At 43.2% G+C, this 12,242-nt stretch overlaps 1 protein-coding gene across 3 annotated transcripts in view; it reads left to right on the forward strand.

Annotated features, from left to right (window-relative positions):
* The window catches only part of LOC119518439 (BTG3 associated nuclear protein), a 153,709-nt gene that overhangs the window by 89,297 nt on the left and 52,170 nt on the right, over nucleotides 1-12,242 (forward strand). For all 3 annotated transcript variants that reach the window (XM_037815575.1, XM_037815576.1, XM_037815577.1), the window contains one exon: nucleotides 11,739-11,869. In XM_037815575.1, the coding sequence (XP_037671503.1) occupies nucleotides 11,739-11,869 (131 nt within the window). The remainder of the gene's footprint in view (nucleotides 1-11,738; nucleotides 11,870-12,242) is intronic.

Raw genomic sequence — 12,242 nt, forward strand, 5'->3', positions numbered from 1 at the left:
TCAAATAAGAAATCAAAACCCAAGTTGATTTTCTAGGGATTTAACAGGGAAGGAACTCTCAGTCCACAGCGGGGTGCCTCCTAGATACGCTGGGCCACGCTGCCAGGGCCCAGACGCCTTGGAGAGGAAAACAGGGTGGAATTTCCTAGAGCGCGTGAAGCTCTCGGGGCCTCTGCACAGGTGCGTACAGCACAGCGCAGAGAAGGCCGAGCCCTTAGCTAGCTGCGCCCACGTTCAGTCTCTCCTCCAGAGCTGGCACGGTTGGAGCGTTCGCCCTGCCCCTCTGAGCAGTCTGACTAGCACAGAGAGTTACATTCCGGAGCCACCAAAAAGAATAGTCCGAGATAGTCTTTTTCATGATGACAGTGGGACTTGAAACCACTGTCGCTGAGGAAGGATTAAAGGAAACGGTTCGACTTGATGAGGTTAAACACCCGAGGAAGTGGCTCGTCAATGATGAAGGGCGTCTGGGAGGTCCTACGAGGGTTGCCATGGGAACAGTGGGTTCAGGCGGGCCGTTCTGCCAGTGCCCGGGCACACGGGAACACCGGCCAGCTCGGGGCTGCCCCCCTGGGAACCCGCTTGTTCGGAAAGTGCAGGAGATGCAGTGTCATCAGCAGCCTCCCCTTCTGCATGTTGAAGATTTGAAACAGAATCCCATTAATTCAACATTTAGTCTCTTCCCTTAACTTGGACTAAATGTTGATATTTCTGCTCTGTTAATTTTTAACTAGTTAAGTTTTAAACAATTGTTGGTCTGTAAAACCCTCCAGAGTTATTCCTTGTATTTTGCACAGCCTTTTACTACTAGATTTTTTTTTCAAATATGTTATCTTGTGTTTTTATAAGATTTATGTGCTGAAGATAGAGCAGGCATGTATTATCCCCATTTTACACACGAGGGGTCGGTGTAGTTTATCCTGGGCCGGTGGAGCGGGTTTGTTGTCCTGCCTTGTCTGCAATCACAAGTGGCCTTTCTGGTCTTGGCCTTTTTATCTATGAGGCAGAAGTGGGGTCTGCACTACAGCTCCTCAAGTTTGCCTGCGTTCACGGCTCCAGTGAGAGACGCTCACGTTCGGGGCAGTGGGTACAGTTCAGGGGCTGAACAGCAGGTGGAGAAAAATACACACAAACCCGGGGCCCCGGCTCAAGACTCTTCCCCCCTTCCTTCTAGCCAGGGAAGTCTTGCAAGGGTTAGGGTCCCCCCGGGGGGATCCTGCGAGTTCAGGGGTTCTGAGAACCCCATAGGCTGGCTGTGCCCAGGCAGCTCTCGGAGGGAAACGGAGCCCAGCAGTGCCTTGTGTCCTCGAGGCAGCCCCCGTCTCGCGGGCCCAGTGCGGGGGCCCTAGGTCTTGTGTGTGGTCCGCTCTTTTCCAGCGGACGGAAGGTGAACAGGGTTGTACCAAATGCAGGTGTTGCTACCTGGACCTAGTTTTCTTGTGCCCCAAGTGTTCGGAGTAGGAGTGAATAAAAACACAGCTGGGTAAGGTAAGGAGGAGGTTAGAATTCACAGGGGTTGCTTTTCCAGAAGCCCTGGGAGGGGGAGCATTATGCTCTGTGGTCTCCAGTTTATTTGTCTAGGAAGGAGCAAGAATAGTTTCCGAGCCGTTATATCCAGTTTCATGCTACTAGTAATAAGCCAAGACAAGGGCTTCTCCCCTGGGGAGTTTGGGAGACGCTCACCATGCTGATGGGCGTTCTCGCAAGGACCGGGGTGCAAAGAGCTTAAAGAGAGACGGAACACTTCCTTCTCTTTGTAAACTTTGTTTTTAAGTACCCTGCTTTTTTTTTTTTTTTAATCATCATTTTATTGAGATATATTCACATACCACGCAGTCATACAAAACAAATTGTACTTTCGATTGTTTACAGTACCATTACATAGTTGTACATTCATCACCTAAATCAATCCCTGACACCTTCATTAGCACACACACAAAAATAACAAGAATAATAATTAGAGTGAAAAAGAGCAATTGAAGTAAAAAAGAACACTGGGTACCTTTGTCTGTTTGTTTCCTTCCCCTACTTTTCTATACATCCATCCATAAACTAGACAAAGTGGAGTTTGGTCCTTATGGCTTTCCCAATCCCACTGTCACCCCTCATAAGCTACATTTTTATACAACTGTCTTCGAGATTCATGGGTTCTGGGTTGTAGTTTAATAGTTTCAGGTATCCACCACCAGCTACCCCAATTCTTTAGAACCTAAAAAAGGTTGTCTAAAGTGTGTGTAAGAGTGCCCACCAGAGTGATCTCTCGGCTCGTTTTGGAATCTCTCTGCCACTGAAGCTTATTTCATTTCCTTTCACATCCCCCTTTTGGTCAAGAAGATGTTCTCCATCCCATGATGCCGGGTCTACATTCCTCCCCGGGAGTCGTATTCCACGTTGCCAGGGAGATTCACTCCCCTGGGTGTCTGATCCCACGTAGGGGGGAGGGCAGTGATTTCACCTTTCAAGTTGGCTTAGCCAGAGAGAGAGGGCCACATCTGAGCAACAAAGAGGCATTCAGGAGGAGGCTCTTAGGCACCAATACAGGGAGGCCTAGCCTCTCCTTTGCAGCAACCGTCTTCCCAAGGGTAAAACTTATGGTAGAGGGCTCAACCCATCAAACCACCAGTCCCCTATGTCTGTGGTCATGTTAGCAACCATGGAGGTGGGGTAGGCGAATACCCCTGCATTCTCCACAGGCTCCTCAAGGGGGCACTACATCTTTTTTTTTTTTTTTTCCTTGTTTGTCTTTTTTCTTTTTTTTTTTAACTTTCCCTTCTTTTTAAAATCAACTGTATGAAAAAAAAGTTAAGAAGAAAACAAACATACAATAAAAGAACATTTCAAAGAGACCATAACAAGGGAGTAAGAAAAAGACAACTAACCTAAGATAACTGCTTAACTTCCAACATGTTCCTACTTTACCCCAAGAAAGTTACATAATATAGCAACATTTCAGTGAACTTGTTCCTACTACATCCATCAGAAATTAACAGACCATAGTCATTTCTGGGCATCCCCAGAACGTTAAATAGCTTATCTGTTCTTCTTGGATTATTGTTCCCCCTTCCTTAATTGCTCTCTACTGCTAGTACCCCTACATTCTACATTATAAACCATTTGTTTTACATTTTTCAAAGTTCACATTAGTGGTAGCATATAATATTTCTCTTTTTGTGCCTGGCTTATTTCGCTCAGCATTATGTCTTCAAGGTTCATCCATGTTGTCATATGTTTTACCAGATCGTTCCTTCTTACTGCCGCATAGTATTCCATCGTGTGTATATACCACATTTTATTTATCCACTCATCTGTTGAAGGACATTTGGGTTGTTTCCATCTCTTGGCAATTGTGAATAATGCTGCTATGAACATTGGCGTGCAGATATCTGTTCGTGTCACTGCTTTCCGATCTTCCGGGTATATACCGAGAAGTGCAATCGCTGGATCGAATGGTAACTCTATATCTAGTTTTCTAAGGAACTGCCAGACTGACTTCCAGAGTGGCTGAACCATTATACAGTCCCACCAACAATGAATAAGAGTTCCAATTTCTCCACATCCCCTCCAGCATTTGTAGTTTCCTGTTTGTTTAATGGCAGCCATTCTAACCGGTGTTAGATGGTATCTCATTGTGGTCTTAATTTGCATCTCTCTAATAGCTAGTGAAGCTGAACATTTTTTCATGTGTTTCTTGGCCATTTGTATTTCCTCTTCAGAGAACTGTCTTTTCATATCTTTTGCCCATTTTATAATTGGGCTGTCTGTACTATTGTCATTGAGTTGTAGGATTTCTTTGTATATGCACGATATCAGTCTTTTGTCAGATACATGGTTTCCAAAAATTTTTTCCCATTGAGTTGGCTGCCTCTTTACCTTTTTGAGAAATTCCTTTGAGGTGCAGAAACTTCTAAGCTTGAGGAGTTCCCATTTATCTATTTTCTCTTTTGTTGCTTGTGCTTTGGGTGTAAAGTCTAGGAAGTGGCCTCCTAATACAAGGTCTTGAAGATGTTTTCCTACATTATCTTCTAGGAGTTTAATGGTACTTTCTTTTATATTGAGATCTTTGGTCCATTTTGAGTTAATTTTTGTGTAGGGGGTGAGGTAGGGGTCCTCTTTCATTCTTTTGGATATGGATATCCAACTCTCCCAGCCCCATTTGTTGAAAAGACCATTATGGCTCAGTTCGGTGACTTTGGGGGCCTTATCAAAGATCAGTCGGCCATAGATCTGAGGGTCTATCTCTGAATTCTCAATTCGATTCCATTGATCTATATGTCTATCTTTGTGCCAGTACCATGCTGTTTTGGCAACTGTGGCTTTATAATAAGCTTCAAAGTCAGGGAGTGTAAGTCCTCCCACTTCGTTTTTTTTTTTAGAGTGTCTTTGGCAATTCGAGGCATCTTCCCTTTCCAAATAAATTTGATAACTAGCTTTTCCAAGTCTGCAAAGTAGGTTGTTGGAATTTTGATTGGGATTGCATTGAACCTGTAGATGAGTTTGGGTAGAATTGACATCTTAATGACATTTAGCCTTCCTATCCATGAACATGGAATATTTTTCCATCTTTTAAGGTCCCCTTCTATTTCTTTTAGTAGAGTTATGTAGTTTTCTTTGTATAGGTCTTTTACATCTTTGGTTAAGTTTATTCCTAGGTACTTGATTTTTTTAGTTGCTATTGAAAATGGTATCTTTTTCTTGAGTGTCTCTTCAGTTTGTTCATTTCTAGCATATAGAAACATTACTGACTTATGTGCATTAATCTTGTATCCCGCTACTTTGCTAAATTTGTTTATTAGCTCTAGTAGGTGTATCGTTGATTTCTCAGGGTTTTCTAGATATAAGATCATATCATCTGCAAACAATGACAGTTTTACTTCTTCTTTTCCAATTTGGATGCCTTTTATTTCTTTGTCTTGCCGGATTGCCCTGGCTAGCACTTCCAGCACAATGTTGAATAACAGTGGTGACAGCGGGCATCCTTGTCTTGTTCCTGATCTTAGAGGGAAGGCTTTCAGTCTCTCACCATTGAGTACTATGCTGGCTGTGGGTTTTTCATATATGCTCTTTATCATGTTGAGGAAGTTTCCTTCAATTCCTACCTTTTGAAGTGTTTTTATCAAAAAGGGATGTTGGATTTTGTCAAATGCTTTTTCAGCATCTATTGAGATGATCAATTGATTTTTCCCTTTCGAGTTTTTAATGTGTTGTAATACATTGATTGTTTTTCTTATGTTGAACCATCCTTGCATGCCTGGAATGAACCCCACTTGGTCATGGTGTATGATTTTTTTAATGTGTCTTTGGATTCGATTTGCAAGTATTTTGTTGAGGATTTTTGCATCTATATTCATTAGGGAGATTGGCCGGTAGTTTTCCTTTTTTGTAGCATCTTTGCCTGGTTTTGGTATTAGATTGATGTTAGCTTCATAAAATGAGTTAGGTAGTGTTCCATTTTTTTCAATGTTTTGAAAGAGTTTGAGTAAGATTGGTGTCAGTTCTTTCTGGAAAGTTTGGTAGAATTCCCCTGTGAAGCCATCTGGCCCTGGGCATTTATTTGTGGGAAGATTTTTGATGACTGATTGGATCTCTTTGCTTGTGATAGGTTGGTTGAGGTCTTCTATTTCTTCTCTGGTCAGTCTAGGTTGTTCATATGTTTCCAGGAAATTGTCCATTTCTTCTACATTATCCAGTTTGTTGCCATACAGTTGTTCATAATATCCTCTTATAATTTTTTTAATTTCTTCAGGATCTGCAGTTATGTCACCTTTTTCATTCATTATTTTGTTTATATGGGTCTTCTCTCTTTTTGATTTTGTCAGTCTAGCTAGGGGCTTGTCAATCTTGTTGATCTTCTCAAAGAACCAACTTTTGGTGATATTTATCCTCTCTATTGTTTTTTTGTTCTCTATGTCATTTATTTCTGCTTTAATCCTTGTTATTTCTTTTCTTGTACTTGGTTTAGGATTGGTTTGCTGTTCATTTTCTAGCTTCTTCAGTTGATCCATTAGTTCTCTGATTTTGGCTCTTTCTTCCTTTTTAATATATGCATTTAGTGCTATAAATTTCCCCCTTAGCACTGCTTTTGCTGCATCCCATAGGTTTTGGTATGTTGTGTTCTCATTTTCATTCGTCTCTATATATTTAGCAATTTCTCTTGCTATTTCTTCTTTAACCCACTGATTGTTTAGGAGTGTGTTGTTTAACCTCCAGGTATTTGTGAATTTTCTAAGTCTCTGATGGTTATTGACTTCTAATTGTATTCCATTGTGGTCAGAGAATGTGCTTTGAATAATTTCAATCTTTTTAAATTTATTGAGGCTTGTTTTATGTCCCAGCATATGATCTATTCTGGAGAAAGTTCCGTGAGCACTAGAAAAGTATGTGTATCCTGTTGATTTGGGATGTAATGTCCTGTAGATGTCTGTTAAATCTAATTCATTTATCAGATTGTTTAGGTTTCAATTTCCTTATTGGTCTTCTGTCTGGTTGATCTATCTATAGGAGAGAGTGATGTGTTGAAGTCTCCCACAATTATTGTGGAAACATCAATTGCTTCCTTTAGTTTTGCCAGTGTTTCTCTCATGTATTTTGTGGCACCTTGATTGGGTGCATAGACATTTACGATTGTTATTTCTTCTTGCTGAATTGCCCCTTTTATTAGTATGTAGTGGCCTTCTTTGTCTCTCAAAACATCCCTGCATTTGAAGTCTATTTTATCTGAGATTAATATTGCTACACCTGCTTTCTTTTGGCTGTAGCTGGCATGAAATATTTTTTTCCATCCTTTCACTTTCAGTTTCTTTGTGTCCCTGTGTCTAAGATGAGTCTCTTGTATGCAACATATTGATGGTTCATTTTTTTGATCCATTCTGCGAATCTATATCTTTTAATTGGGGAGTTTAATCCATTTACATTCAACGTTAAAACCGTGAAGGCATTTCTTGAATCGGCCATCTTATCCTTTGGATTATGTTTACCATATTTTTCCCTCTCTCTATTAATATCCTTTATTGTACCCATACCGAATCTCTTTAGTACTGAACCTTTCTCCAAGTCTCTCTGTCCTGTCTTTGTTTCTCTGTCTGTAGGGCTCCCTTTAGTATCTCCAGTAGGGCAGGTCTCTTGTTAGCAAATTCTCTCAGCATTTCTTTGTCTGTGAAAAATTTAAGCTCTCCCTCAAATTTGAAGGAGAGCTTTGCTGGATAAAGTATTCTTGGCTGGAAATTCCTCTCACTCAGAATTTTAAATATATCGTGCCACTGCCTTCTTGCCTCCATGGTGGCTGCTGAGTAGTCACTACTTAGTCTTATGCTGTTTCCTTTGTATGTGGTGAATTGCTTTTCTCTTGCTGCTTTCAGAACTTGCTTCTTCTCTTCTGTGTTTGACAGTGTGATCAGTATATGTCTCGGAGTGGGTTTTTTTGGATTTATTCTATTTGGAGTTCGCTGAGCATTTATGATTTGTGTATTTATGTTGTTTAGAAGATTTGGGAAGTTTTCCCCAACAATTTCTTTGAATACTCTTCCTAGACCTTTACCCTTTTCTTCCCCTTCTGGGACACCAATGAGTCTTATATTCGGACGTTTCATATTATCTATCATATCCCTGAGGTCCATTTCGAGTTTTTCAATTTTTTTCCCCATTCTTTCTTTTATGCTTTCATTTTCCATTCTGTCATCTTCCAGGTCACTGATTCGTTGTTCAACTTCCTCTAGTCTTGTACTATGAGTGTCCAGAATCTTTTTAATTTGGTCAACAGTTTCTTTAATTTCCATAAGATCATCCATTTTTTTTATTTAGTCTTGCAATGTCTTCTTTATGCTCTTCTAGGGTCTTCTTGATTTCCTTCATATCCCGTACTAGGGTCTCATTGTTCATCTTTAGTTCTTTGAGTAGCTGCTCTAGGTGCTGTGTCTCTTCTGGTCTTTTGATTTGGGTGCTTGGGCTTGGGTTATCCATATCGTCTGGTTTTTTCATATGCTTTATAATTTTCTGTTGTTTTTGGCCTCGTGGCATTTGTTGAACTTGATAGGGTTCTTTTAGGGTTTGTAGACCTATTGAAGTCCTTATCTCTAATTTATCAGATCTACAGCTTCGTGGAGTACACTTTCTCTAACTAACCAGCAGGTGGCGTCCACGAGCCACCTGTTCTCCACAAGCCAGATCTCCCCTGCTTAGCCTTTTTGGTGAGTGGGGGAGTGAGTCTTGTGGGGCCCAATTGGTGTACCAAGCTTGCGTGTGTAGTTGGTGTTGCCTGCCCTGTATGTGGGGCGTGTTTCTGGGCAGTCGGGGAGGGGGGGTGGCCCTAAAAATCAAATCTCCCTGATGATCCTAGAGTTTTAAAGCTGCTGCAATAGTCTAATCCTTCAGTTCAGTCCTACCACAGTTTGTCTTTGCCACTGACCCACAAGTCTTTGGTATTGGCGTATGGCTCCTGAGACTTGCAAGTGGGCCCCTCTTCCAGGCTGTGCACCCCGGGTCCTCTGTTGAGGGATGACTGTGCTATGTCACAGGTGAGTGCCGTCCCCCCAGGGCAGTTCTGGGCTGCTGGGCTGTGTAGGGAGGCTCCCAGTCTGCTCAAATGATGGCTGAATGGGGCTTTGTTAATTCACACTGCTCCACCTTCCCAGCTCTGGGAGATTCAGCTGAGGTTGCAGGGAAGGCTAATGTCCACGCCCAGTTTTGTGGTGTGTGCCTGTTATTTGAAGCACTTCCGTCACACTGGGTTGTCTGTGGCAGCTCTGGGCTATGGGGCTGGCGATGGGCAGGAGTGTTTCCTGTCCACCAGGATGGTGGCTGTGAGCGGACACCCCCCTTTTCTTGGGAAGTTGTGTTGTTTAGTGAATTTTCTCAGCCACTGGATTATTGCCTTTTGTCTCAGAGCTCTCTTAGTTCTGCTCTTGACTTGACGTGCCCAAATTGCAATTCTTTGAAGCTTTCTGTATTGAGCTTCTTAGAGTAATTGTTTTAGAAAAAGCAAAAAGGATTTAAAAAAAAAAAACAAAAACGGCCCTCCTCAGAGATCTAATGGGTTATTGAAATGCTAATAGACAAAGCAACCAGGGCCATTAAGGAAAGGTGCACAGGGCAGAGAGATCAGCTTTGCTTCGGGATTTGCATATGCGCCTCAAAGCCTGAGCTCCGCCCTTCCCCTTTCTGTGTTCACCAGAACTCCAAAAATCCTCTGCTTTTATTTTGGAGTTTTCCGTGTTGTTTTTTTTCTATGCCTGTCTCCTCTCTGCTGGGCTGGCTGCTCTCAGAGTCTCTGGTGTCTGGTCTCAGTCTATCTATGGTTGGAGTTTGAATCAGTAGAATGAGTTTTCTATAAGAGCAGCCACTGCAATTCTCCCTTCTCCTTCCCAGAGCTGACAGCCCCTCCTCCCCCGGGACTGAGCCTGGCAGGGAGGGGCGCGAGTCCTCTGGCCGCAAAAACTTACAGATTTCGCTGATCTCAGCAGTTCCACGTTTTCATGAGTGTTGTATGAAGTATGCCCAAAGACAGATTGCTCTGTGGTGTCCAGTCCACGCAGTTCCTGGCTTTTTACCTACTTTCCTGGAGGAGTAACTAAAACTTACAGCTCACCAGTCTGCCGTCTTGCCCCGCCTCTCAGTACCCTGCTTTTTAAACTTCAGTTGATTTAATTGTTCTCTATTTGAATATATTACATGCTTGGCTTAAAATTCAGTAACACAAAGTAGGTGGTTAGTTAAAAGGACTTCCGGAATTTTTGTCGTTATTTTGCATCTCATCTCAGCCTACAAAAGCAAATCTGATATGTAAGGCTATTTTGGTGAAAGAAATAATCCAGTAAAATGTAATTAAACCAAGATTTTTGTTTGCTTTGGAATTGGTCATAATTCCAGCTGGAGTTATCTTTTTTTCAATTCTGAATTGTCAGCAAAAAAGGAATTTCCAAACAAATGCTATAAATAAGATTCTGCACGAAGGCTGGCTGTTTGACACACCCCCACTGCACGCTGCTCTCTCCCGGCCCGGTGCGGTTGGAGCACTGCAGGAGCTTCCACGTGTGATCGCGGGCAGGGTGGCGGGTTCTGTTGTTTAAGACACAACCCAGGTGAGCTTCTTGGCGCGTTTTCTTCACGTCGGTCTCCCCAGTGAGCTGGAACTCTTAGGTGGGTGCCTCAAAAGCGCCTCGTGTTTTGGAATTGCACACGGCAGTCCTTGAGGACTCGTTGCCGGCGGATGTGTGTGTGCAGCTGTCCCTTAAGCACGTTCCTCTGGACACGGAGAAGGAGCCAGCCCGGGCGAGGGAGAGGAGAGGAGTCTCCATGTGGCGGTGCCCTTTCTTTCTCGAGCCGGGTGCTGGGGCCGCAGACCCTCCCAGGGTGCTCATTCGTGCCTCTGGCCGCTGGCTCTAACTCTCCGACTACCCTTGATCATGAAGTAGCTGAGGCACGTTTTTGCCCGGAGCTCTAATGCCAGTAGAAATCAGTGTGAAACATGGGTTTAAACTGGTCTCCACGTTGTGTGGTTGCAGGGATCCCTGAGCTTAGGTGAATTCAATAACTTGAATCTTAGGTTGGAAACCCTTTACATCGTGTCTACAAATCCTGTCTCCCACCTCGGTTTTAGTCCGTGGAGACTGTCACTGATCCTGGTAATAGTTTTGAACCATTTGAAAGCTGCCGAATCAGTTAATTTTTATTAACACTGGAGTGGAAATTATTGGGAATCTGTTTAGTTGTATAGTTCTTATTAACTAGTGAAATGGACTTTAAATGCCTTGTTTACAGTCTCTCAAAGAATTTTGAAAAGGTATGTTCTTCCTTGAATATTTTTAAGTTGACCTTTTTAAAAGTTGACATTAATATTTTTCATTACACTTTGGAATAATTGAAGAGGATATAGTTTTTCTGGCAAATTGCAAGTATTAACATTTTAATATTGCTATATTGCTTTTAACAATGTATTCTGTGGAATCTGTATGCCATGGCAGTTTGATACACACCATTAGCTATTAAAAATACATGGCTTTTCTTTAATAGTCAGAAACTTTATCTCCTTTTTCCTCATTCCATTCTCCTCTCACAGAAGTTCATCCTAATATGTGATATTTTTATACTTCCAAGTCTTTATTGATCAACTCATCATAATTCTCTGCAAAAATATATATACGCATTGGGCATTAAAAAAATTTGAGGCCTTAATGTTCCAAGTATTAAAAACAAAGCCTTCGGATTGAGCTATCATTACAATTAAAGTCAATACACAGCAGAGGCACACAAATACATCTCATTTTGATTAAACATGGGAAGTTAAAGTTTATTGGAGATATATCTCTAAATGAAATACATTGAGATCCCCCCCACCTCAGTTTGTTTAATTACCCTGAAACAGGGTTTAACATCAATTTTATTTCTATTTTTCATTTTTTTAGATATACCCTAAGGACCTTTATCCCTTTAAGTAAGTGGTTGGGAGCAGGAAGTGTTTTGCTACAGCAGCGTCACTCGCTGCTTTGAGACCTTCTGCCCGTATGCCGGAATCTCAGCCATCTGAAACTTATTATTAATGACCCCAATCAAGAGCTTGTCTTGCCCCAAATGCCAGTGGCCCTCCGTGGAGCCACGTTGTCGAGAGTCTGGGCACGTGGAATTCCTTGTCCTCGTCTGTGAGCATTCAGGGCGAGGGCTAAGCAGGGAGCCCTGTGGTGCCACGTGCTCCTTGGGTCCCTGGGCCGATGGCCGAGCACTGTCTTAACGCCCCTGTGTCCCTGCAGAGACGATTCTGAGCACGCCGCCGCCCGCCACCGAGGTCCAGCAGCCCCAGGCCCAGGCCTTGCACTACACCCTGGCCAACGCCCAGCAGGTCCAGATCCACCAGATTGGAGAAGACGGACAGGTCCAAGTAGTATGTACTCCTCTCAGGGCTCTGCCTTCATGTGAGGGCTGGGGGGGCCGCAGGGTGGGGCAGCCCGGTGGGCGGGGGCAGGGCCGGCACCTGCTGCTTGTCTAGAGCATACCCATAGTAGGGGGGAGAGCAGTTACTTTTTGCACATCTGGCCAGTTCCATAAGGGACTTGTCCTTGACACACATTAGGGGACGTTGACTCGTCCCCATGTTACTCACCTCGTCCAGTCCTGCGGAGAACGTCCGTGTTCCTGCATGTGCTGGACTCGGTGGCCAAAGTGTGAGCCCCAAGAGCCAGGCTGGTGGACGGGCCCAGCCAAGGCTTGTTCTGGGAAGCCTTGGAGATCTTCTTCCCAGCCCGGAAGTGCTGGCC

This window comes from Choloepus didactylus, chromosome 22 (assembly GCF_015220235.1).
Source record: "Choloepus didactylus isolate mChoDid1 chromosome 22, mChoDid1.pri, whole genome shotgun sequence".
Taxonomy (NCBI): Eukaryota; Metazoa; Chordata; class Mammalia; order Pilosa; family Megalonychidae; genus Choloepus; species Choloepus didactylus.